The 27,595-nt window shown below is 40.6% G+C and overlaps 1 protein-coding gene across 1 annotated transcript in view; it reads left to right on the top strand.

Moving 5' to 3' along the window:
• Window positions 1-13,188, top strand: part of LOC142761055 (G-protein coupled receptor family C group 6 member A-like) — a 61,217-nt gene extending 48,029 nt beyond the window's left edge. Inside the window, exons 5-6 of the mRNA XM_075864246.1 lie at window positions 10,675-10,798; window positions 12,074-13,188. Coding sequence (XP_075720361.1) covers window positions 10,675-10,798; window positions 12,074-13,188 — 1,239 coding nt within the window. The remainder of the gene's footprint in view (window positions 1-10,674; window positions 10,799-12,073) is intronic.
• The last annotated feature ends 14,407 nt before the right edge of the window (window positions 13,189-27,595 follow it).

Raw genomic sequence — 27,595 nt, 5'->3', positions numbered from 1 at the left:
GAGTGCGGCGGGGATGCAGCCACCGGCAAAAAGCTCTCACTGACCTGGGTAGTGGCCGGGTCGGCCATGATGGATTGCCTCGTGGTGCGGAAGATCTCCGGGATTGTCTGAGAAGGGGTCGGAGTCACCGGTCCTCTTAGCTTGGTTTTGTTGGTCCGGGTCATACTGAGCCTTACTAGACTCTTAGGCTGCTGAGGAGCTGTTAGAAACAGCGCTAAAATGGCTTGCATTGTGCTGCCGGAGCGGAGCTCACATCAGGTGCGTCCTGTCTCTTGAGCTTCGCACATGCGCCTCGACAGTTTATCACTTTTTAGTGGCCATTTTTTTTTCATTGTCGTGTGAATGTAGCCGGCGGATAAATTCACACAAACGTAGCCGACCTCGCACCTGCAGTTTTTCACATCCAAGGTACACCCGTGCAGGACGAGTTGTCACGGATCCCCCATAGACCTAGAGTCTATGGAGCGATGCGTGACATGGAGTAAAATAGGACATGTCCTATTTTTCACTGACTCTTTACACGCTCCGTTTAAACAACAGTCGTGTGAACGGCCCCATTGAAATACTTGAGTCTGTGTGATGGCCGTTGTTTTAACGGCCATCACACGGACAAGATACACGCTAGTCTGAATAAGCCCTAAGGCAGTGTGCGCACATCGTGGTGAATTTGCCTTTTTTGGCACACATTGCAGCAGAAAAACACAAATTCACCGGAATGTGTGGACAGAGCCTTGGTTTTGTATTTGGATCCATTACTGTCCCCTGTTCACTTCACACTCCGATCCCTGCCTGACAGAAAATGTTAGGGGGCTTTCACACGCGCCATTTTGATGCAGTTTTTTATTGCAGTTTTTTAAGTCAAAACTAGGAGTGGATTAAAAAAAAATCTCTCCTAGTTTTGGCTTGAAAAACTGGCAGATGTTACATTAAAGTCCATAGTAAAATATAAATGCACTACACACAACTGAGTTTTGGTTGTGGCTTTTTGAGACAATTTTGTGGTCAGTGGCATTTTTTTCCAAACGCAGCATGCTCTGGGTACAGCATTTTTTCAGGCATTTTTTCCCATAGCAGGAAAAAACAGAGATGATCCAGCGATAATGATATCAAAACCTTGTTTTTTCCTCCTGATGTTCTATTTCAAGCTCCAATAGCTTGTATTTCAATAAAGTGGAAACCAAGTTTTTTCCCATTTTTGATATCATTATCGCTGGATCATCTCTGTTTTTTCCTGCTATTGCTGCCGTGTGCCGTCGCGGCTGACCCGGGCGATTACTAAACACAGGAGTGTCAGATCGGTGAGCTGGAGGTTTCCTCCCATTTCCCTTTTCCTTCTATACCATTTTTTCCCATAGGCTTCTCTACAGAAATTAAAAAACACCAGGAAAAAAAAGCATGTAGAAAATGACACCAAATGAAAGTATTTGTTTTGAGTGATAAATCAGTCTATAGAGATGAATTAGGTTAAATTCTTTATCTCGTTAGAAGAAAAATCGCTGTGAGAAATCGCTGTCCAAAGGAATGAATTAGGCTAGGGCTACACACAGAATATTTTTCTCACTACAAAAAAAGTTTTTTAAGCAGATTTTTAGCATTTCGAATGGACAATGCTTGGAAAAAACACTTCAAAAACGGTTCACAAATCTCATTTAGAAATGCTTGGTTTTCAGAGGCTGATTTCTCTTGAAATCAACCTGGTATTTCTGCTTAACATATATGTCATGTGAACCCATCCTAAGGTAAAAACGCTTGTACTTTTCAGATGCCGTTACTCAATGTGGATTTAACCGTACCACAACCGCAACGTCTGAATGGACCCTTACACAGGGCAGTATTTTGGTCAGTATTGTGCTTCAGTTTTTGGAAGCTAAAACTAGGAGTGGGTCCCCAAAACATGGAAAAGGTATAAATCATTCAATTAGGTCATGTCCACACAGGGTGGATACGCTGTGTATAAGTACACAGCGTATCCATCCTGGAACCCGCAAGGAATTCGCCCGAAAAAAATTCACCATATTGTGGTGCAGTTTTTTCGGCGGAATGTCTGCTGCGTAAATAATGCAGGAAAAAGAAGGTTTATACTTAACCCAGTCTGATGAATGATGTGTCCCTCTGTTGTCCATGCAATCCTGCCTCCTGGGATGACGCTGCTGTCCATGTGACCGCTGCAGCCTGTGATTGGCTGCAGTGGCCACATTGGATAAAAAGTCATCCCAGGAGGCCAGCCTGGATGGAAAACAGAAGAAAGCGTCGCTATTACAACGCCCAGTTGGTAAGTATAAACCTTTTTATTCATTTTAAGGCCTGGTTTACACGAGTGTGTGCGTTTTGCGCACGCAAAAAATGTGGCGTTTTGCATGCGCAAAAAGGCAGTTAACAGCTCCGTGTGTCATCACCATATGATGCGCGGCTGCGTGATTTTCGCGCAGCCACCATCATTATGACACTCCGTTTGGATGTTTGTAAACAGAAAAGCATGTGGTGCTTTTCTGTTTACATTCAGAGTTTGACAGCTGTTGCGCGAATTACGCGCGTCACACGGAAGTGCTTCCGTGTGACATGCGTGATTTTCACGCACCCATTGACTTCAATGGGTGCGTGATGCGCGAACAACGCACAAATATAGGACATGTCGAGAGTTTTTTGCAACGGACTCATGTTGCACAAAAATCACGGACTGTCTGCACTGCCCCATAGACTAACATAGGTTCATACGACACGCGTGAAAATCACGCGCGTTGCACGGACCTATATCACGCTCCCTAAGTTGCAGCTTTTTCTGACCACCAAAATCACTACATCTCCTTTTGTAGCGGATTTGAGCTCCCATTGAATTCAATGGGGGAAAACCTGCAACAGATAAGCAGAAATTTCCGAGCATAAATTGTTCAAATCTCAAAGAAACCCATTGCGGAAAATCCGCAGTGTTTATGCTACGTGTGAACTTACCCTTTTTGTGTGAAGGTTTAGGCTTCCAAATACGGATGAAAAATATTGCCGTGTTTGAGAGTATGTTCACACGCAGTGAAAAACACTACTGAAACGCCAACAAACAGCTTCCCATTGAAAGCAATAGAAAAAACTGTGCTTTGTTCAGACAGGGCGTTTTTTTACGCTGCTGTTTTAAAAGAAGGAGCATGTCACCTTTTGAGCCATTTTTGGAGCTGTTTTTCATTGTCAGTTGAAAAACAGCTCCAAAAACGGCTCAAAAAAAGTTTTTTGCTTCAAAAACGGGTGGAAATCGGATGCTGCTAATTTTCAGCCGTTTATACTTGTGTATGAACATGGCCTAAAAAAGGTATAAGGCCCAATTCAGATGAGTGTTGCTCACATCCGTGTGATGTCCGAGCGTATGGCTGTACACTGACACATTAAAGTTAAGGGGACAATTCACATGTACGATTTTCTGCACAAACTATTGATCTGTGCAGAGAAAATCGCAGCATGCACTACTAGTGTTGAACGATGCATCAAAATATCGATACTATTTCGATGCCGTGCACCCTCAAACGGTTCAATACCGTTAATTCATGTATTTCGATACTAAGCTGGGCTGCCGCACAGCTTAGTATTGTAACGCTTGAATTTAGTCAGACCGGGGCTGCGAATGTGTAATACAGCCATTGCCCCGCTCCTGACAAGTGTGGTGTGGTGATATGACCGGCGCTACACTAATGAGCACTGGCACTGAATACAGAGAACATGGAGGGCGACTGCAAAACATCCCCATGTTCTGTCTTCAGTTCCGGCGCCGCCGCTCATTAGTGCAGTGCCAGCCGCATCACCTCATGCTGACCGCACGTGCACACTTGTTGTCAGGAGCTTGTTGTCTAAAGCCCAGTTCACACTGAATTTTTTGATACGTTTTTTGACGCGGAAACCGCGTTGGAAAACGCGCCAAAAACTTCTGAAGATGCCTCCCATTGATTTCAATGGGAGGTGGAGGCGTGTTTTCCCGCGAGCGGAAAAAACCGCTTGCGGGAAAAATAAGCGACATGCCCTACCTTCGGGCGTTTACGTCTCTGACCTCCCATTGACATCAATGGGAGGCAGAGAAAGCATATTTTGCAGCGTTTTTGCCCGTGGCGCTCAATGGGCGCGAGCGAAAAAAGCAGCGAAAAACGCGGCAAACAGCCTGCAGGCAGAACCCTAAGGGTATGTGCACACACACTAATCACGTCCGTAATTGACGGACGTATTTCGGCCGCAAGTACCGGACCGAACACAGAACAGGGAGCCGGGCTCCTAGCATCATACTTATGTACGATGCTAGGAGTCCCTGCCTCGCTGCAGGACAACAGTCCCGTACTGTAATCATGTTTTCAGTACGGGACAGTTGTCCTGCAGCGAGGCAGGGACTCCTAGCATTGTACATAAGTATGATGCTAGGAGCCCGGCTCCCTGCACTGTGTTCGGTCCGGTACTTGCGGCCGAAATACGTCCGTCAATTACGGACGTAATTAGTGTGTGTGCACATACCCTAAATGTGAGGCACGAGGCGTTATGAATTTAGCACCTCCATGTGCCTCTCATTAATATTAATTAACCCTATCACGAACCTCATACTTTAACCGAGGGGTCTCAAACTCTGCCAGGTAAGACGGCAACATATAGAAACAATGTGAAGTTGGCGCAACAAATTACTTTGAAATTTGATACATTACAAAATTATTGTTAATCAATAAGTTATTTGAACTACTATAACAATACTACATTACTATAGTAATGCTACATTACTATAATAATACCGCTAGGTTTAAACATAACGGAAGTTTTCTCCGTGTGCTTATTTTAACTGGTTCCCGACCGCTGGCTGTATTTTTACGGCCAGCGGTCAGGGTCCTTAAAACCCGAGCCATAGACTTTTTACGGCTCGGGTTTTAACTTGCTGACCGCGCGATCGGGCAGCTGAATGTCGGGTCTCCGGCTGTCAGTGACTGCCGGGGACCCTGAGGAGAAGATAGAAGCAGCTTTCGCTGCTTCTGTCTTCTCTGATGACTTGTACACAGCGCTGAATGCGCGCTGTGTACAGGAATAGAGACAGCAGCAGCGGCGCTGTCTCTATTCCTCCCGGTGATCATGTGACTGGTCACATGATCGCCGGGTGCCGTTAGTGGCAGACTGCTGCTGGATCTTACTAGACCCAGCACAGCCCTATTAGTGACAATCGTCACTATGAGAGGGCTGATTTCCCCTGTAACTGGGGCTGCTGTGCAGTTCCAGTTAGGGTATGTTCACACGAGGGCGTCCGTAACGGCTGAAATTACGGGGATGTTTCAGACTGAAAACATCCCCGTAATTTCAGCCGTAACGGCATGTGCAGGCGCTTGAACGCCGCGTCCATTACGGGCGTAATTAGCGCTGCTATTCATTGGAGTCAATGAATAGCGGCTCCAATTACGGCCAAAGAAGTGACAGGTCACTTCTTTGACACGGGCGTCTATTTACGCGCCGTCTTTTGACAGCGGCGCGTAAATTACGCCTCGTGTGAACAGACAAACGTCTGCCCATTGATTTCAATGGCCAGATGTTTGTCAACACTATTGAGGCGCTATTTTCAGACGTAATTCGGGCCATAAACGCCCGAATTACGTCCGTAAATAGGCCGTGTGAACATACCCTTACAGGGGAAAAACATGGTGTAAAAGAAAGAAAAAAAATATACAAAGTTCTCCAAAGGTCTTTTTTGACCTTTGGGGGACAGACCATAGTAATAAAAAATAATAAAGTAAAGTGCAAAAAAAAATGAAATAATAAATACACATAAAATACCCATCCCAAAAAAAAAAACATTCCCCCCCGCCAATCATTGTTGTAACGCTAGCGCTGACCCACTTACCCTAATATAGACATGTAATATATTAAAATTTACGGTAGACAATGACGATCACAAATAAAAGGTCTATTTTAGGGTAAAACTATGTTATTACCCAAAAAAAATTGCTGAAACGTAAAAAAAGCTTATTTTTTTACTATTATTTTCAAACTTTATGAATAAAAATTCTAAAATAGCAAAAAAGGTGTGTATAAAAACGATAAAAAATGAAACCTGCATTGTCTACAGAAAAAAACATCACAAAAATCACGTCGTTAGCCCAACAAATAAAAAAGTTATAGCCATTTAACTAACACATGCTAAAAATGGCTAAACGGTGTCTGGTCCTGAAGGCGCAAAATAGCCCGGTCCTGAACTGGTTAACAACCCAGTTTTGCAGTTTAAAGGGAAGGTGTCATGACATTTTTTGATTTTTTTCATATTGCTTTTAATATGATATTAACATAAATTTTATTTATTTATATTCTCGTGTTCTACTTTTTACTTTGTTCTTATTTTTACTTCTCTATGGGGGCTGCCATTTTTTTTTTCATCTCTGTATGTGTCGATTAACGACACATACAGAGATGGAACACGGCACATACAACCCCATAGAGAATGCGAACGGGAGCCGTTCCATTCACTGCAGCGTATGCCGTCTGTGTGGGAACGGCGCATGCACCGCTCCCACACAGACCAAAACGAAGCTCGTTCGCAGAGCGAAAATCCGGCGCCATTTTCATGTGGACCGGAAGCCGCTGCCGGACAGTAAGATGACGACTTCAGGACGCGGCTTCCGGCCATATGTTTAAGGAAGCGAAGGCGCAAGGAATAGGAGCAGAGGCGGCAGCGGTGGCAGGAGCAGGTCATTTATGTTTGTGTAAGTGATGTGTGTATTATGTTCGTGTTTGTTCGTGTTATACTGTCTGCTGAGCACTGTATCTAATCCTCCTACACTGTGCAGTTGCTCAGAAAATGGCGGTACACAGTGTAGGAGGTTTGAAGATTCAAACCCCTCCTTCTCCTAGCACTAGCCAGAATAAGAGAGGGGGGATTGTGTGAGGACCCTAGAGAGAGTGTGTCTACCCCAAATTTGCAGCATAAAGCAATGAAATTGCTTTACCACATTGACCATTCTGCAATTTTGGGAACTGCTCCCTCTAGTGGCCAGCATATGGAAATGTTATAAATTAGAATCTAATTTATAATATTTCCTGACTTGTGAAAAAATTGTAAAATTAAAATAATGTGTAATCACTTAAAGAGGCTCTGTCACCAGATTTTGCAACCCCTATCTGCTATTGTCGATGTAGCTACTTACCTGCAAACGCTGATGCTGCTGCAGAATCAACTGTAGCCTCTGGTGCCGATGTGTCCTCGCTCGTCTGACACGATGCAGGACCTGTGAGGGACGTCACAGCGTGATCTCTCGAGAACACGGCTGTGTCTGCACTGCCAGAAGCTGGGCGTTCTGAAGAGAAGTGGATGATACTTCTCGTCAGAACGCCCAGCTAGTAAAAGAAGTAAAAACGCCCCGATGTACGCACATAATACACACCCAGTTGTACTTTTACTTTTCAACACGCCCAGTTGTACTTTTGCAAGCCTCATTTGCATAAATACAAAAATGGTCATAATTTGGCCAAAAATGTTCGTTTTTTAAAAATAAAAACGTTACTGTAATCTACATTGCAGCGCCTATCTGCTGCAATAGCAGATAGGGGTTGCAAAATCTGGTGACAGAGCCTCTTTAAATAATAATTGTTTAGCAAAAAAAAAAAAAACATTTCTAGTGACACATTTCCTTCAAGTGTCGCTAAATGCAGTCCGGCGGCTCCGTTGGCAGCGTTTGGCAGACACACGAATGTCAAGATTGGGCAGCCCCTTTGTAGATAATGCCCCAGTGATCTCTGTAGATTACACCCCCTATATAATGCTACAGAGCTCTCTGTAGATAATGCCACAGTGCCCTCTGTAGATACTGCCACAGTGCCCTCTGTAGATACTGCCACAGTGCCCTTTGTAGATACTGCCACACACCCCCTTGTAGATAGTGCCACACACACCCCAGTAGATAGCTCCATTGGGGCTCCCTCTAGGAGTGGAATTCCTCTGCTGGAGGAGCCCCTGACGTCACTGTCCATAGACAATGACATCAGGGGATCCTCCTGGACCGGAATTTGATGTCAGGGGCAACCCCAGAGCCGGTCTCCTAGAGCAAAGCATTAGTATAGGCTCTGCTCTGGAACTCTGGTGAAGCCACTGATATCAGTGGCCATATATGCACACTGATGTCAGAGGCTTGCTCAGAGCTGGTGCCCCGGAGCAGAGCCGCTTCTAGCACTCTTCCTGGGATTCCAGCTCTGCTCCTGACATCACCGTCCATATATGGACAGAGATGTCAGGGGCAACCCAAGAATTGCCCGGGCAGAGCGCTAGTAGCACTCTTCCTGGGACGCCAGCTCTGCTCCAGATATCACTGTTCATATATGCACAGTAATGTCAGGGGCAACGCCAGACCCAGAGTCCAAGGCAAAGCGCTACTGGCGCACTGCCCTAGGACTCCGGGTCTGGGGAAGCCCCTGACATTACTGTCCATATATGGACAGTGATGTCAGAGGCTTCCCCAGAGTCCCAGAGAAGAGCCTATATATGGACAGCGATGTTAGGGGATTCCACAGAGTCAGTGTGGGGATTCCACAGAGGACAGTGTTGTCAGGGGCAAACCCAAAGCATAGTCCCGGGCAAAGCACTACTAGCACTCTGCCTGGGACTCCTGCTCTGCTCCTGACATCACTGTCCATATATGGAAAGTAATGTCCCGTGCAGATCGCTAGTAAAGGCTCTGCTCCGGTACTCCAGCTCTAGGAAAGCCCCTGACATCACTGTCCATATACGGTTAGTGATGTCAGGGGCAACCCCAAGGATAGTGGGCCCCGGCCCTTTGTCCAGTAGCCTTAATCGCAAGTAAAATGACTGCGACCACATTCACTGTCATTACTTGCCATGTAGGCTACAGAACATAGTAATCTTTGGACGTGCGACCTGTGTCGTGGCCAAAGTCGCCATGTAGCCCCAATCTAAAACTATACTATATATCAATATGTATGAGATATATGAGAGATAGATAGATGATAGATATTGGATGGATAAATAGATAGATTAGATAGATAGATAGATAGATAGATAGATAGATAGATAGATAGATAGATAGATAGATAGATAGATAGATAGATAGATAGATAGAATCTTTATTTATATGAAACAAATATATATATATGACCTTGTAGTACTGCCCTGATGGTGGCCCTGCATGGAGGTAGAAAATTCATCACACCACCTCAGAAAATGGAAGAACTTTATTTTTCTATTATTATTGCAAAATTATCGTTTTGGCATCGAGAATGGCAATACTACACAAAGTTTCGGTATCGAAGTCCAAATTCTGGTATGGTGACAACCCTATGCACTACTTTGATTGAAGTTTCACGCTAGACTCGCTTATTAAATTCAATGCGTCTGTGAAAAAAAATCGGACAAGACATGGACGCTATTCAAATGCAGTCCGTTTTTCACGGATAGGTTGCTGTAAGACGTTGAAAAGAAAGCAGGAAGGTTTTTTTGGCGGACGTGAAAAACTGATGGTCAATAATGCTACACCAACGTTAAAAAAGGACAAACGGAATAAACTTGGACACAATACTGATTCAACTTGAATGTAAAATTGTACGTTTTTAACTGATAAAACACAGACAAGTTTTACAATGTTCATCTGAATACAGCATGCGGCAGATTTTGTTGCAGAAATTTATGGGGCTGAAAATTAGTTCCATTCATCTGAATTGGGTTGTTTCTGCAGCAGGTGTATGGATTTCTGCAAGTTCTATTCAGATGGACGGAACACAGACCCCCGAAGTCCCATGCTTCTCATGGAGCACTTCGGGGGACTTTCAGGATATGTGTTTTGTGGAACAACCCCTTTAACTAGGTTACAGGTTGTTGGTTTTTTTTGGGGGGGGGGTTTGGGGCTGTATGGCGCTATCTACAGCAGGGGTTGTATGGTGCTATCTACAGGAGCGGGGCTGTATGGTGTTATCTACAGGAGGGGGCTGTATAGCGATATCTACTGGGGGGGGGCTATATGGCGCTATCTAAATGATGGGGCGGTATGGCGCTATCTACAAGGGGGGGCTGTATGGCACTATCAACAAGGGGGAGGTGGGGGGCGCTATCTACAGGGGGGCACTATCTTCAAGGGGATACTGTGTGGCAGAATCTACAGGGGGCCCTATCTACAACGGGGGTTGTGTGTTGCACCCAGGGTAGGGGGGAAGTCAAATGTTTGCTATGGGGCCCAGTCTTTCCTAGTTACGGCCCTGGTGTGCGTTGCGTTTTTGCATCAGTGTGCTTTGCATGTGGCATGTGTTTTTTCACGCACTTGCAAGAACTTTTTTTTTCAATGTAATTGATGTGTGAAACACGGACAGCACACGGATGTGCGTCCTTGTGCTGTCTGTGGTTTTCACGTATCCATTGACTTCAATGGGCAACTAGGTGAGTGAAAACGCACCTTTTTACACTGTGGATTTGTGGGCATGCTGCAGATTTTCAAACCCACAGCATGTCTATTATGTTGTAGATTTTCACTGTGGTTTTCCCCCTTTCAATGCAAATGGTAAATCCAAAACGGCAGCAAAATCTGCATGTAGCACGACAGAATCCATGGCAGATAACATCCACAGTGTCTGAAGATATCCATATATTACTCGTCTTCAGTCCTGAATGAGCTGTTTTCATGGCATGATTTTTAATTATTATTAGCAATACATGATTTAATTCCAAATGTTTTGATATTACAGAAGATCCGGTCTAAATGTTCAGATGAATGTAGGCCTGGGCAAATGAAGAAAACATCAGCGAGTCAGCATACATGTTGTTATGAATGTGTTGCATGCCCTGAAAATCACTATACCAGCATTTCAGGTACTGTACAAAACACAAATTTGTGAGACAGTGATATACGATTTACTAAATCTAAACCATTCACAAATAATAAATAACTTCCATTATTCAGAAAATATTAACTATTTGAGTGTTCTATCATTATAGGTAGTGCTACTATCCTACTATCAATACCGTTTCATTCAGTTTACCTGGCTTCATAAAAGCCACTTTGACGAAAGCTGAAATGCAGTCGCAAGGGGTGGGTAAAGCTTTTTCAGTACAGGAAGGACAGCCCGTCCACTAGTCCGAGCCTGTAATAGATTCGGCTGGTTGCTTTATAATACAGACGGCTTCCAGCCACATGGTAAGGACAGGCTGTTGAGCGGTTTCTGCTTCCTGTATTGATTTTGATTGCATTCATCTCTCTTATATATCCATGGGCGGCGCTCCCCACCAGGGTAGTAGCCTTCATTGTTGCTAAGTTAGCCACATCTGAAATCTGTACCCTGCAGTCGAGGGGTTCACCGAGTGGAGGCTGGGGGCCATTCCACACTCGTTGGCAGTCCCCTGGCTGCAGCCATTCCATTTATTGGCTCCATGTAATACTACATTTGCTCTGTAGTGGCCACTGGAGAGTAAGGCTTCGTTCACATCTGCGTTGGCTTCTGTTCATGGGTTCCGTCAGAGCTTTCCGTCAGGGGAACCCCTGAACGGAAACCAAACTGAAACCATAGCTTTCCGTTTGCATTACCATTGAGTTCAATGGTAATGCTTCAATTGCAAATGGTTTCCATTTGTCTTCGTTCTGTAAGGTTTCCGTTTTTTTTGGACAGAACCAATAGTGTAGCGCTATTGTAAATGGAAACCTTATAGAACGGAGACAAACGGAAACCATTTTCAACCAAAGCATTGCCATTGAAATCATTGGTAATGCAAACAGAAGCTATGGTTTCCATTTGTCTTTCCATTGATGGCTTCCTCCGACGGAAATATCTAGCGGAACCCATCAACGGAACCCTAACGCTGATGTGGACATGCCCTAAATGAGCAGCCAACGGCAACTTCTGCTGACACAGTTAGCTGTTTGCCAGGGGTGTTGAGAGTTGGATTCGCACCTATCAGCCCATTACCGCCACGGTTCTCATATTTAAGGAGTTGTCTATGATCGGACAACCACTTTTAGTTATTACCAGGAAAAAATGTATAATGTTTAAGCTTTAGAGACTAATGAGACTAATAACACCAAATATATAGTCTTTAATCGTAGTATATTTTTTGTGTAATTTATTGTCTTCCATTTTGTAATCTTTCTAGATATGGGCAGCTGTATGAAATGCAATAACAAGACTCACTGGTCTCCAGTCAACAGCTCTGTATGTTTCTTGAAGAAAATTGAATTTCTTCGCTGGGGGGATGGCTTAGCAATTGTTCTCCTTATAATTTCTTTTGTTGGAATTTTTGCCATTGTTGCTATAGCAGTCTTGTTTGCTAAGAACTTTGAAACGCCAGTCGTCAAGGCATCTGGAGGCATCCTTTGCTATGTCATCCTCATCTCTATCCTTTTCAGTTTTGTCAGTGCAGTCTTCTTTATTGGTGAGCCAGTTGTGTTCAAGTGCAAAGTAAGACAAACTATGTTTGGTATTAGTTTTACAGTAGTAGTGGCATGCATTTTGCTTAAATCAGTCAAAATATTGTTGGCTTTCACATTTGAGCCAAGAGTTCACAGCATTTTAAAGTTCCTCTACAGACCATTTACTCTAGTTTTTGTCTGTACTGGGATTCAGGTAATTATTTGCACCACTTGGTTGGTATTTTGGTCTCCCTATATCAAAGAGAATTTCTCTCTTCCAAAAACAATCATATTTGAGTGTAATGAAGGCTCTACGGTAGCCTTTGGTATAATGCTAGGATATATTGCTGTCTTGGCATTTGCATGTTTGATTTTTGCATTTAGAGGTAGAAAACTGCCAGAAAACTACAATGAAGCCAAATTTATAACATTTGGTATGCTGATTTACTTCATTGCATGGATAACTTTTATTCCCATATATGCTACTACATTTGGTATATACTTACCAGCCGTTGAAATGATAGTAATACTAATATCAAACTATGGCATTCTGTCATGTACATTTTTACCCAAGTGTTACATTATCTTATATAAACAAGATACCAATACAAAATCTGCTTTTCTGAAAATGATCTATAAATATTCTTCCAAAAGTGCTAGCACTCTTACAGTAAGTCAGATCTCATCCAATTCTCTCCAATTACCTGAGAGGTATGGTACTATACAAGACACACCAAGAACATCAGGTATATCATCTGTGAGCTTCATAAGTAATAGCTTTTCATTTCATGAGATGCTTGTGACAACTGATATACCTCCCACAAGAACCATCACAAGAAAAAGGTTGTCAAGTATTTGATGATCTAGTAATAAAATTTACATTTTCCCACTTAAACACTGTAGGGAGCTGTGGACATAGACAGAACACCATAAAGCAAGATCACAATAATGCACCCCTCTTATGTCTCTTTAATAATCCACCTGTATGTCGCTTAAATGCAATATCATAGACAAGAGGCAGCTGCTTTTAGGGTGGCAGTGGTCCTCTACTGTGGTTCAGCGCCAATGTGCAACTGAACATATGATATGTCTCTATCTATCTCTCTATCTATCTCATATCTATCTATCTATCTCATATCTATCTATCTATCTCATATCTATCTATCTCATATCTATCTATCTATCTATCTATCTATCTATCTATCTATCTATCTATCTATCTATCTATCTATCTATCTATCTATCTATCTATCTCAGGAAAGCAGCACTGGGATAAAAAAAAAAGGATGACATGGGTGCAAGCCCTTGAATGCAGATCCGGCATCCAAATCACATATATAAAAAATCTATCTATGTGAAGACCTGAAGGCTGTTTATAATCTTGAAATAATATTTTGTGCGAACACTGGTTCTCTACTAGACCTAGAAGAGAGCCACTAACAAAGAGCAGCTCTCTTACTGGTGGACCCAGCCCATCCATGTATTACATTGTCATTTATTTATTTTAACGGCTGGCATGTAACACTACAATGTTACATGGCAGCCATTATAGGTAAAATGGATGGACAGAAAGTTTCTGAAACTGAACCTTCTCCAATCCGATGATTGCAAGGCTCGCTTCAATTTTAACAAGACCCATGCATGAGACTTTGTGGGTGTCGTAAGGTTTCCTCAGCAACTGTACCACCCAGAATGGACCCTGCGCCTCTCCATGCCCATTGTCAGATTTGACTGGAGAATTGAATTGGAGGGACAATTTAATAGTCACAATTTATTATTTGGTCCCATTAATTGGGTTGTTCTATAGCAAACAAGAATATGTATAGCAAAGATTGCACCCATATCCCTTCATTTCCCATTTGTATGAGGTACCCCTAGTGTTAAAGCCCATATTTTGGTTGTTATTCTGATTGATTTCTCTGGATATTAATACAAACCCCTAGTAATACTTGAGAGGCTGAACACATTACGATGTTTACTTGTTTTGGTGCTAGTATATACAGTATCTATATATTATTGGATATGTTTATAGTAAATGCTTGCTGTTTGATAACATTCGGTCCATCATAGAAATGCAAGAAGGGCAAAGAGACATTAGAAGGGACAGAATCATTGTGGTTTAGAATCATAATCATGTTCAAAAGAGTGTTATTTTAGGCTTATTTTATTTTTTTACTGTGTAGTGCTTTGCTTTGACCACCGGGTTCACATTTTAAGGCACGAGTAGATGTTTTATTAACACTGCTAACTTCCTGAAAGAAAGGGAATTGGACAACCTATGTAGTCACTGGAAATGTGACTTATCTAAAGAATGAAATAATTTGTCTAGAAATTTCAGTGCCTAAATTACAGTGACATTCCATACAGTACAAAGCAGTTCAACATCACCAAAACCCCCAAAAGCAAGTATCTATGGTATTGTATCACAGGATAACGTATCCCATGTATATTCCATTTTTAATTGAATCAGCGTTTACTCCAGCACGAGGAAACAAGTGCTATGAGGAATCTCTGCCACTGCAGAAGATTGAAACTTCAATACAGCTCCAACTTCATTTGTGCCCCCTGTCAAGGAGGTTATCTGGCCTTATCTCCCCTGAGGAATTCTGGCCATAAGGAAACGTGTCGGGAGAAAATAATGATTGATTGCCTAAAATCATATAAAAGAAACAAGTGAGGCTTCCCAGTCCCCAGCCATAAGAACGGAACAGGACTTTAACACACTACGGAACGGGTAGGAGGGGTCATTACCCCACAGAGATTTATATATATCCTCCTGGGAAATAGATCACTCACTTGTTTTGCAACAATTTGGAGCATTTTCTTTAACTCTGCAAAGAAATGATGATATCACCAATATTGAATTTACTTTTTTTGCATTGAGCACTATATCTCCTGTACTACAAGGAAGATTTTTTTGTAAACAGTCTTGTCCTGGTGTGTCATTTGTTTTACACACTTTTTAAATATGTTACAAGTAAAAGTTACATTTTAAACGAAACTCTAGTCCTATTCCAGTGATTCAATTATTAATTATTGTAGAGTATACAAAATATCAAGTCCTGCGGTGGAAGGCTTCAAATATACCACTAACACCTTACATATTCCATTTTTAAGCATATCTGATCCCAACAGCCTAAAAGTATGTTTGGCAAGAATCAGATAACATTTCTGTATTTATGCCTTATCCATTGCTAGTTGTCTCTAGTTAATAACAAATAACTCCTATTTTTCTCTACAAATATAATATCGGAGTGTGTGCTGACCTTGTGATAGGTCCTATTGTGCGATTCTAATTGTAAGACTATATGAAAGGGAATGTGGTGAAACGAAAAACCTTCAGAATGTGGTGTAGTACGTTTCTCCAACAAAAGACAGCAGTGATATCATTCTCCTCAAACTGATGCAGACATTATATACTTAGAAAAGGTCCAATATAGCTAACCTTTTCCATTAACCCCTTCACACAAAATGACAACAAAAGTGACACGAAGGGCACACGTTTCTTAGTCACCAGTGAATTTGTGGCAATCCTAACAGAATTTCTGACTTTGTAGAAGAATATATTTAATGTATCCAGTGTTTGTTTCAATATTTCCATCATATTTCAATACATGCAAAGGAATAAAGCTCAGGGAATTGTACCATATAAGAACCCAAGAGGGAGGGGTAATGTTAATATTTCTTATGTCTAGTTGTTAACACTAAAATGTCTGTCATCTGTTGGTAGTGATGTGAAATAGACCATTTAATGCTGGGTCTCAATAGCTGTCGCAGCTGGACCCACTCATTTAGGTGTAGTATTGACCCATATTGTTACATTATGTAGTCTGCCACTGTCAGGTGAAAGAATCTCAATGAATGTAGTAAATTACCTGGAGCCAAGGCTTTGTATGGCACATAATAGGTTATATTGCAAATATAGCTATCTTAGCAGAGTTTTTTGTTTGCCGCTTTACAGCTTGTTTCTTTTGAAAATCACACATACTGTACTCAGAGGAAAACCTCTTTAGCAATAAAATATCACTGTACAGAATGCTGGGAAAATGAAGTGGTACATCGGGTGTACATTCTGTAACTTTATTTGTTTATACATAGCTATTTCCTCAGCTTTGAAATGCTTTGGAAAAAAAAAATCATAGCACATCAGTTCAAAGTGTATTCAAATGGGATAAACAAGTATATCATAAAATTTAATACAGAGTCTTCTGTTAACATTTGGAGAAATGTAGGACTTGCATTTCTTATATCGGTTAAAAATGTGGCTATTTGCAATAAACTTCTTTAATGTGTTGATATTTGAAACCTTGTCTGACAAAGATGCAATTTATTTGCCATGCAAATATAAATGTCATTTTATATACTGTATATATATATATATATATATATATATATATATATACTGTCTACGTGTGTGTGTGTATGTGTATATATATATATATATATATATATATATATATACTGTATATGTGTGTGTGTGTGTGTGTGTGTATGTATATATATATATATATATATATATATATACACACACACACACACACACACATATATGTAGAGACAGTGGCATTCAAGTTTATCATGATTGCCCTCAAATGCCATCAGCAGAATATAGACTACTGCTTACAGATAACAGATGGCCAGTACGCTTCAGACTTCGAAAATTAATATTTCCTTGACTCTAATGCTCTAATTTTGAAAAGTTCCTAAATCCATCCATAATTATATAATAGGTGTTTCTGGCAATGAAATGCCTTTACGTGCTATCTACTGTACCTCTGAAGCAGATGCACTTTTTAACAAGTATATCAAATGTATTAGGATTCTACATTGTCTCAAATGTTTTATGTTTCTCTACATTCCTCTCTATAGTCCTTGCTACAGTCCTTGTCCTATCAGGATATAATGATGTTGTTGATTATGTTTATGTAAAAAAATGTCATTAAAAATGTAGTATTCTTTAGTGTTTTACTATTATACAGTATAGACCTTTGTGCACTATGTAGTAAAATAAAGAATATTTATTGCATGATGTACAGCCCATAGTAGATGTTAAATATTTTTTATCGTTTATATAAATCTGTATTACTATTTCAAGTGTATCTCTAGTATAAATTCACTGTTCAACCGCTGACAGGAGCTAAACTGCTGATACCTTTGAACTTAAGGCTGGACTTTTTTCAATCAGAAAATTCTCTGTTTTGGTTCCCCGGTGTCTGTGCTCTCTAGAAAGTGCTAAAATCTGATCGGGGCTCTTTATTCAGTATTGGCAGCCTTGTTGTAATGCTCATATTGATTCAAATAGGACTTCACTACTAAACATAAAAACCTTGGAGATCAAGCAGAATGCTCGCTTCAGAATTCAACCGTTTATGGAGGGAATGCTGCAGAGGCTTTGGGTGGAGAAACCACTGAACATTCACTGGCTGAGTATATTGGAAAAAGTGAATAACCTAAATAATATTCATCTTAATTTTAAATGGGAAATACCCATTAAAACGGATGTAATTTACAGAGATTATAATAAATCCAAAAATGGGAAACAATACTGATTTCACAATAGCCATGATTGTTATGGAAACAGCTTACTATGTTGACATGAACTTCGTGCAAACTGAAATGTTCATAAACTTGAATAAGTCAGATTAAACAGGGTTTTGTTTTGTCAACAGGGTAAATCTCAAGTACGTTTAGATTAGGACAATTATTGTACCGTACTTCAAATAAATGTTCATCTGAATGAGGAAGAAAAACAATGAAAATAAAAATCTTGAAGCTAAAATAATTAAACAGCCATTTCCCAAAAATATCATGCAGTTTAGGTCAGGTTTTGGCATAAACTGAGACAAAAAAGTTGTAACTCACTACATGTGACAAATTTGCAGTAAAATTTGCGACTTTCACATCACTTGCCAAATTTGGAAAGTGCTGAGAAAAGTGGGTGTGGTCTCCAAAGACGCAGTTTTAATCATATTTAAAAAAAATACAGCATGAAACCTGAAATTGGTGCAAATTTTGTTTTAAATGTAAACCTGCTCATAGCAGGCGTAGATGTGTTATTGCCTTTCAGACAGTGCAAAATGCGTAAAATTTATTAAGAGGCGTGCACCTTTTAATAAATTTGGCGGAAATCACAGCAACTATCTCCTTTACTAAAATTGGAATAAGATACACCAGTCTAGACATTATTTGTTCTATCAAAGGGTGAGACATTATTAATCTTCACTTTCTAAGGCTCCATGCACACAAACTTATTTTTTCCTGTCCGTAAATACTGGCAGAAATACGTGTCCTTGTTCACACGTATTCGACTCGTATTCCACCAGTATTTACCAACCCGTGCCCATAAATAAGTGTTCCGGTGTCACCAGTATTCCACACTAATTTACGGACCCGTTTTCTCTGCACTAATCGGCAGCCCCTTATCTCTATCAGGATTACGGCTCATAATTACGGGCGTTTTTACGTTCGTGTGCATGAGGCCTAATAACACCATGTCATTTTTAGATCCAATATTCTGTGCTGATTTATTTTGTTAATATACTTTTTAGTGGTCAGAGCTCTAAATTCCCTGCATAAACATGGACTTAAATGCTAAAAATGTGGCAGCATGCATCTCCTACAAGCGTGAGCTTACTTTATACTGCTTTATATTTGAGTTCCATGTATAAGGCTCAGTTTTTTGGCACTGATTTTTATGCGGAAACCGGTAATGGGAGGCATAGGCGTTTTTCCAGGGTTGCTTTTAGCCGCTCACGGGAAAAAAAAGCAGCATGCTGCAGTTACGCCTCTAAATCCTAAGGATATGTTCACACGCAAAATGAAAAACGGCTGTATAATACGGAGCTAGTTTTTTGAGGCTTTTTTTGCGGCCGTTCTTGGAGCTGTTTTTCTATTGACACAATGAAAAACTGCTCCAAAAATGGCTCAAGAAGTGACATGCACTTCTTTTTACGGGGGTGTTTTTTTTTGCACCGTTTTTACAGCTGTTTTTCGAGGTGTTTACACCCTGAAATACAGCTGAAAATTAGCCATGTGAACATACCCTAATAAATAAGCATATACATTGTATCTTCTAATGAGGATACGAACAACACAGTCTGGCAATTTAGTAAACAACTGAAGCTCATATATAAGAGCAACTTGACTTGCCAGTAGAAGATCCATTAATGTGCTTTAAACAGCAATACATAAACATACACATTGTATCTTACATTGACAGCACTCCAATAGCAAAACTCCAGATCTATGAACCCAAATTTCCCTCTTCATTCACATTTAACCGTTTATTATAACTATATTCTGCCTAAAAGGACCAATTTTCATTAGGTTATTTGGTGGCCAAATTAATATATAAATACAGAAAAAAATAATAATAAAACTCCACTTTAATAAATGTTACCGCTAGGTAACCTAAACCTACTAGAGCCGCTTTTATTCAACCTAGAGATCTATTGATCCAACTACTTCCTGACCTTTTTTTTTCTCATTCACATTCCCTTTTGCTTTATTAATTATTTACTATTGGTGGTGCATATCAGGGCAAAATAAGAAGTTTGAAAGACCCCAAAAGTAATATTTCTAACCCTGATCTGCAATACCACTGAACTTGTGGATAGGAAATGAATCAGCGTAGAATTTTGGAACTATTCAGATTAAAACAAAATAAAAAATACTAGCTTTATACTACTGCTGTTGTTAATGTATTGCTTAAGCACTGAGCAGTTTATAACGTTTTCAGAGCTTATATATTCTTTCTTGTGATTGCCTTTTGTCTGTCATATACTAAGTATTATTATTTATACTTATTGCTATTAAGTTATAATTGCTTCGTTCTCATTCTTGTTTGTAACTTGCTTTGTATATAACTGTACTTGTAAAATAAAATCTCATGTTTTAATAATCATAATGTATTCAGTGTTATGTATCTAAAATACAACATAGGCACACTTGTGTTAATCTATCACAATTCTATATGAATCCTCTGAATAAATATATATCAGCAACAATTACGTGTCATACAACCCAGTGACCGCTGCAGTAGATCGCTGGCCTCAGCCGTCACATGCCGTTCCTACTTGTATTACACTGCAGCCGGGTCACGTGGCAGTACAGTACACCATCACTGCTGGCGTGTAAACAAACCGACAGGGTACCACTGGAGCATCAGCGCTAAAGCGGCAGGGGAATTAACAAACTAGTTATTTTTTCTTATTATTTTAATACTTATTTTGACACTTGGACAACTCATTTAATGCAATGCCCTTCCCAAACCTATCACTCTGTGTTTTGTGCTGTAGTTTTCTACAATAAGTTTTATCACTTTCTTTCCTTGAAGCGAAACTGCCAACAAACAATGCTGCTCTGTTAGGGTATGTTCACACTCAGTGTTTTCAGGTGTTTAAACGCCTCAAAAAACGCAAGCTAAACGCCTCCAAAGATCTGCCAATTGATTTCAATGGAAAAACAGCGTTTTCGTATAGATTGGGCTTTTTTTTACGCGATCGTTTGAAAAAACGGCGCCTTAAAAATACGCCCCGTAAAAAGAAGTGCATGTCACTTCTTGAGCCGTTTTTGGAGAATTTTTTTTATTGTGTATAAAACAATAAAAAACAGATAAAAAAACACATCAAAAGACGTTTGACGCTTTAAAAACAGCTTAAAATCAGAGGCTGTTTTCCCTTGAAAACAACTCCGTATTTTACAGGCGTTTTTACTTTAGTGTGTAAAGCCTTAAAGGACAGTACAGTATGGGGACAGGTTTGGTCTACTATTAGTTAAACAGCACAAACAAATATTGTGCCGTTTGTCTAATAGACTCTAAGGGTATGTGCACATAGCTTATTTTACAGCAGTAAAAACCGCCACGAAAAATGCGAGTTACAAAAAAAACGGCTGAAAATCAGGAGCTGTTTTCCCTAGAAAACAGATACGTATTTTCAGATGCTTTTTAGTATGGCTGGATTCACACGAGCATGTTAGGACGGAACGTATTTCGGCCGCAAGTCCCAGACCGAACACACTGCAGGGAGCCGGGCTCCTAGCATCATAGTTATGTACGACGCTAGGAGTCCCTGCCTCTCTGTGGAACTACTGTCCCATACTGAAAACATGATTACAGTACGGGACAGTTGTCCTGCAGCGAGGCAGGGACTCCTAGCGTCGTACATAACTATGATGCTAGGGGCCCGGCTCCCTGCACTGTGTTCGGTCCGGGATTAGTGGCCGAAGTACGTTCCGTCCTTTACAGACCGAACATGCTCGTGTGAATCCAGCCTAAGCGTGTGAACATAGCCTAACAAAGATTACATCAGACTCACATTTATGAGTCCACTGTATTCACGAGGGGAGCACTTCCCTACCGCTTTACCCAGCTACTGACAACTGTATTGCATCTGCATATCTACATGACAACCCGTTAATCACCTTTGAGAGGGGCAGTAGGGGGCTGGGAAGCACTCCTCTAATGAATACAGCAGATTCATAACAATGAATATGCTGCATTGTTTATGAGTCAAATGCCATAATATTTTTGGCGCCATTTGGTGTAATTGTAGAGCGGACCTGTTTCCATACTATGCTGCCATTAAATAGATCTTGATGACAGAACCGCTTTAATTATTTAAAAAAAAACAACAAAAAAAACATAAATGATTTACATTATATTCTGCAGCTGTTTCTTTACACCACATTCCAAATTATTATGCAAATGTTATTTTTCGCTGATTTTGCTAAATAGTCGATGCAAATGACAGTCAGTATAATCTTCAAGCCATCAACCGTTGGAGTATAATGCAAATTTTATTGAACAAATCTCCTAATGATAACAGATTTTTTTTTAGAAGTAAAAAACTCAAAATGCACTGTTTCAAATTATTATGCACAACAGAGATCAAAATATTTTAAAGGTTGTAAAGAGAACTAAAATGGTAATTTGTTGAATTTGCAGCATCAGGAGGTCATATTTACAGAAATCAAAAGCTCTTTCAATAAAAAAGAACTTAGCAGGCCAAGTTAGGCTGGGTTCACACGTGGCGGAATTTCACTTAAATTCCGCTGCGGACACTCCGCAGCGTTAATCCGCAGCGGAGCCGTTTGTCCATTGACTTACACTTTAATTTAGCAGTGTTCGTTTAGACGAGGCGTAAAATTCCGCTGCGGAGCATAGGCTGCGGAGCGGAATTTGGTGTCCGCAGCATGCTCTGTCTGTTGCGGAGCAGTGGCGGACTCATGGCGGAATTTCTCCATTGACTTCAATGGAGATTCTAAGTTCCGCAATGAAGTCCGCAGCTGTCATGCACATGTTATGTGTGCTGCGGATGCGTCTTGCTTTTTTGCCATGACATTTCTTCATTCTGGCTGGACCTATGTATTTCTAGGTCTACAGCCAGACTGAGGAAGTCAATGGGGCTCCCGTAATGACGGGAGCGTTGCTAGGAGACGTCTGTAAATAGTCACTGTCCAGGGTGCTGAAAGAGTTAAGCGATCGGCAGTAACTGTTTCTGCACCCTGGATAGTGACTACCGATCACAATATACAGCAACCTGTAAAAAAATATAAGTTCATACTTACCGAGAACTCCCTGCTTCTGTCTCCAGTCCGGCCTCCCAGGATGACGTTTCAGTCTAAGTGACGGCTGCAGCCAATCACAGGCCAAGCACAGGCTGCAGCGGTCACATGGACTGGCGCGTCATCCAGGGAGGTCGGGCTGGATGCCGAAAGAGGGACGCGTCACCAAGACAACGGCCGGTAAGTATTAAATTCGTTTACTTTCACTAGGGAAAGTGCTGTCCCTTCTCTCTATCCTGCACTGATAGGGAGAAGGGAAGCACTTTTCCCGCAGTCCGCAGCAGCTAGTCCGCATCAATTTACTGCACATTTTGTGCAGATCCGCAGCAGAATCTGCAACGCAGATTCTGTGCGGCATTGATGCGGACAGTTGCGGAGGAAATCCGCCACGTGTGGTCATGCCCTTACATGTTAACATAGGACCCTTTCTTTGATATCACCTTCACAGTTCTTGCATCCATTGAATTTGGGAGTATTTGGACAGTTTCTGCTTGAATATCTTTGCAGGATGTCAGAATAACCTCCCAGAGCTTCTGTTTTGATGTGAACTGCCTCCCACCCTCATAGATATTTTGCTTGAGGATGCTCCAAAGGTTCTCAATAGGGTTGAGGTCAGGGGAACATGGGGGCCACACCATGAGTTTCTCTTCTTTTATGCCCATGCCAATGACACAGAGGTATTCTTTGCAGCATGAGATGGTGCATTGTCATGCATGAAGATAATTTTGCTACAGAAGGCACGGTTCTTCTTTTTGTACCACGGAAGAAAGTGGTCAGTCATAAAATCGACGTACTTTGCAGAGGTCATTTTCACACCGTCAGGGACCCTAAAGGGGCCTACCAGCTCTCTCCCCATGATTCCAGCCCAAAACATGACTCCGCCACCTCCTTGCTGACGTCACAGCCTTGTTGGGACATGGTGGTCATTCACCAACCATGCACTACTCCATCCATCTGGACCATCCAGGGTTGCATGGCACTCATCAGTAAACAACACGGTTTGAAAATTAGTCTTCATGTATTTCTGAGCCCACTGCAACTGTTTCTGCTTGTGAGCATTGTTTAGGGGTGGCCGAATAATAGCTTTATGCACACTTGCAAACCTCTGGAGGATCCTACACCTTGAGGTTCGTGGGACTCCAGAGGCACCAGCGGCTTCAAATACCTGTTTGCTGCTTTGCAATGGCATTTTAGCAGCTGCTCTCCTAATCCTATTAATTTGTCTGGCAGACACCTTCCTCATTATGCCTTTATCTGAACGAACCCGTCTGTGCTCTGAATCAGCCACAAATCTTTTCACAGTACGATGATCACGCTTACGTTTTCTTGAAATATCCAATGTTTTCATACCTTGTCCAAGGTATTGCACTATTTCACGCTTTTCGGCAGCAGAGAGATCCTTTTTCTTTCCCATATTGCTTGAAACCTTTGGCCTGCTTAATAATGTGGAATGTAGTTTTCCTTTGATTGGGCACACCTGGCAAACTAATTATCACAGGTGTCTGAGATTGATTACAATGATCCAAAGAGCCCTAAGACACAATACCATCCATGAGTTTCATTGAAAAACTAATAATTAAATGTTTATGACACTTAAATCCAATGTGCATAATAATTTGGAACACGGTGTAGTTTAAAATGATACCGGAGAAGTGTCTAAATCATGGTTTAGTGGTTAAAGATTGAGTGAATAAAATAAAAATAATTCCATCAATGCTCCGTATTGAAATCAATAAAAAACCTGACAGGTTTATCATGCTGCAGGTTGGAGTAATGGGTTTGGAATCTGCTTTCCGTTGCAGAGTACCTTATATATAGTTAGTCCAGTGACAACTTAGTGATTTAATAAATAATGACTATATTATTTGAATTCCTGATTTTATAGTATTCCGTTATTATTCTCATGAAAATAAAGTAAAGGAGCAATAGTAATCGAAATGTCATCCTTATCTTTAGGGTATGTGCACACGCAAACTTAAAAATGTCTGAAAATACGGAGCTGTTTTCAAGTTTTTTAAGCTACTCAAGTTTTTTGTGGAGTTTTCTATGGCTGTTTTTGGAGCTGTTTTTCTATAGAGTCAATGAAAAACGACTCCAAAAATGGCTCAAGAAGTGACATGCACCTTTTTCGCGGCCGTCTTTTTTTTTTTTAAAAACGCCCCGTCGGAACATAACGCCGTTTTTCCTATTGAAATCAATGGGCAAATGTTTACGGCCCGAAAAACGTCTGAAAACACTGCGTGTGAACATACCCTTAGACTGCACACGGCTAGTTTACAAGGTAGATAGAGGGCTTTTATATGAGATCTCGCCATATCTATGCTATGTGTTTTCCTTATCATAAACAGTGAACTATGTGAAAAGAACATTGAAGATGTTACTGCCAATATTTCCATAGACATTGAGGTGCAAATACACTAACAAAGCTTTTATCTATAGTAATGATCTGTAATTATATGTTTCGGTACGAACCCAAGCTTAATACATAATGAAAACCAATAGAACAAATCCTTTTACAAATGACAATTCTTGATGAAGGCACTCTTCCATTTCCCTATACATATTTTTCTCAGGAAGTGCTACCGATGCATAGACCCCTATACATCCGCCATTGCTGTACCTTTTGGATAAGGTTGAAGATCCACCCCTGGTTCTATAGATAGTGGAGAGGTTTTTATTTTTTAGTGTTGCAGAAAATCAGTGTTATTATTGATCGGTCCGATATTCGTAACCCATTCCAACTTTTGACCTTCCTGACAGAGCCTTATTTTTCAAATCTGACATATCTCACTTAATGTGGAAATAACTTTAGAATGCTTTTACATATCCAAGTGATTCTGAGAATGTTTTCTCGTGACACATTGGACTTTATGTTATTGATAAAATTTGGTCGATACATTCAGTATTTAATTGTGAAAAACACCCAAATTTTGCGGAAATTTTAAAAAATGTGCATGTTTATCAATTTGAATGTATCTGCTTGTGAAACAAATAGTTATACCACACAAAATAGTTGCTAATTAACATTTCCCATCTGTTTACTTTATGTTGGCATCGTTTTTTGAACATACTTTTATTTTTCTAGGACGTTACAAGGCTTAAAACTTTAGCATAGATTTCTCACATTTTCAAGAAAATTTCAAAAGGCTATTTTTTAAGAGACCAATTTAGTTGTGAAGTGGCTTTGAGAGGCCCATACAATACAAACCCCCATAAATTACCACATTTTAAAAACTGCACCCCTCAAACTATTCAAAACAGCATTTTAGAAAGTTTCTTAACCCTTTGGCATTTCTGGGGCCCCAAGCAAAGTTATGCCCCACACAATCCCTCCTGTATAGTGTCACAACCCTGTATGGTTCCACACACAGTCCCCCTGCCATATATCCCCCTTGTAGACAGTGCCATGCAGTCCCCTGTAGGTAGTCCCACATAAAAAACCTTGTCTCAGCAGACAGTATCATATATGATAGGCTTAGATACATGACCCCAGTAAGCAGTATCACACATGATAGGCTTAGATACATGGCCCAGCAGATAGTGACACAAATGATAGACTTAGATACAGGGCTCCAGCAGTAAATATCCTTGTACTAACATATGTCCACACCCCAAAAATATGTGCGTGTGTGTACCGTATGTATGTATATCTATATATATATATATATATATATATATATATACACGTTTGTGTGTGTATATATATACATATATATATATATATATATATATATATATATATGAGACAGGATACATTGGCTAAGCAGACAGGATCACACGATAGGATTAGATATAGGGCCGAGCTTGCTGACATTGTGGCTTCAGCGCTGGACCCAGGAAAGGTAAGTATAAGAATTGCTTTGCTTTTGTATGTGTTACTCATTTTTCTGGTGTGTTTTTTTACAGGTTTCGGATGTTGGATTTGAGGACTACTTCGATTACAGGTTTTCTATTATCAATAAAATGGATAAAGAGGGTTGTGTGGGTTTTTTATTTCAAAAAAATATTTTTTCTATGTACTTTTTTAAATGTTATTACTACCGACTAAGTAATGGCCGCTGGCTCAATGACAGCATCCGGTACTAAGGCAGGACTTAATGCACATTATTATCGCTGTACCCACCGCCACCAGGGGTATTTTATATCTTGCTGGTTATGAAAAATGGGGGTGGCCGCATGTTTTCTTCATTTGAAAACAAAATGATGTGGGTTCCCACCCATTTTTCATAACCAGCCAGCTACAACATAGTAGCATCAAGCTAGCATTACCAGGGTGGGAAGGGCCACTGTTTTTGGGCTTTCTCAGCATAATAATACCAGCCTGTGGCCACCACAGTACCCGACCATCACTATAAATGATCGGGTACTGGATCGTACCCGGCTCTTCTCGGTACCCCTGGTGGAGGTGTGTACCAGGGTAATATTGGGGGGTTAGTGTTAGCCTCTGCATTGGCTAACACTAAGTACTTCCTTAGTAATTGACTCTGTCAATCAGCCAGCCGCCATTACTTAGGCAGTAGTAATGAAGTTTAAAAGAAAATACAAAGACATAGAAAAAATATTTTATTGAAATTTTAAAAACCCACACAACCCTCATTAACCATTTTATTGAAAATAAAAAAAGCCGTCATTGAAGTAGTCCTCGAATTTGACGTAGTGCAACAACCAACCCTGTAAAAAAACACAAACACACAAAAAAA

The sequence above is a fragment of the Rhinoderma darwinii genome, chromosome 4 (genome assembly GCF_050947455.1).
Source record: "Rhinoderma darwinii isolate aRhiDar2 chromosome 4, aRhiDar2.hap1, whole genome shotgun sequence".
NCBI lineage: Eukaryota > Metazoa > Chordata > Amphibia > Anura > Rhinodermatidae > Rhinoderma > Rhinoderma darwinii.
The sequence above is the reverse complement of the archived record's forward strand: the minus strand, read 5'-3'. Positions and strand labels throughout refer to the sequence as shown.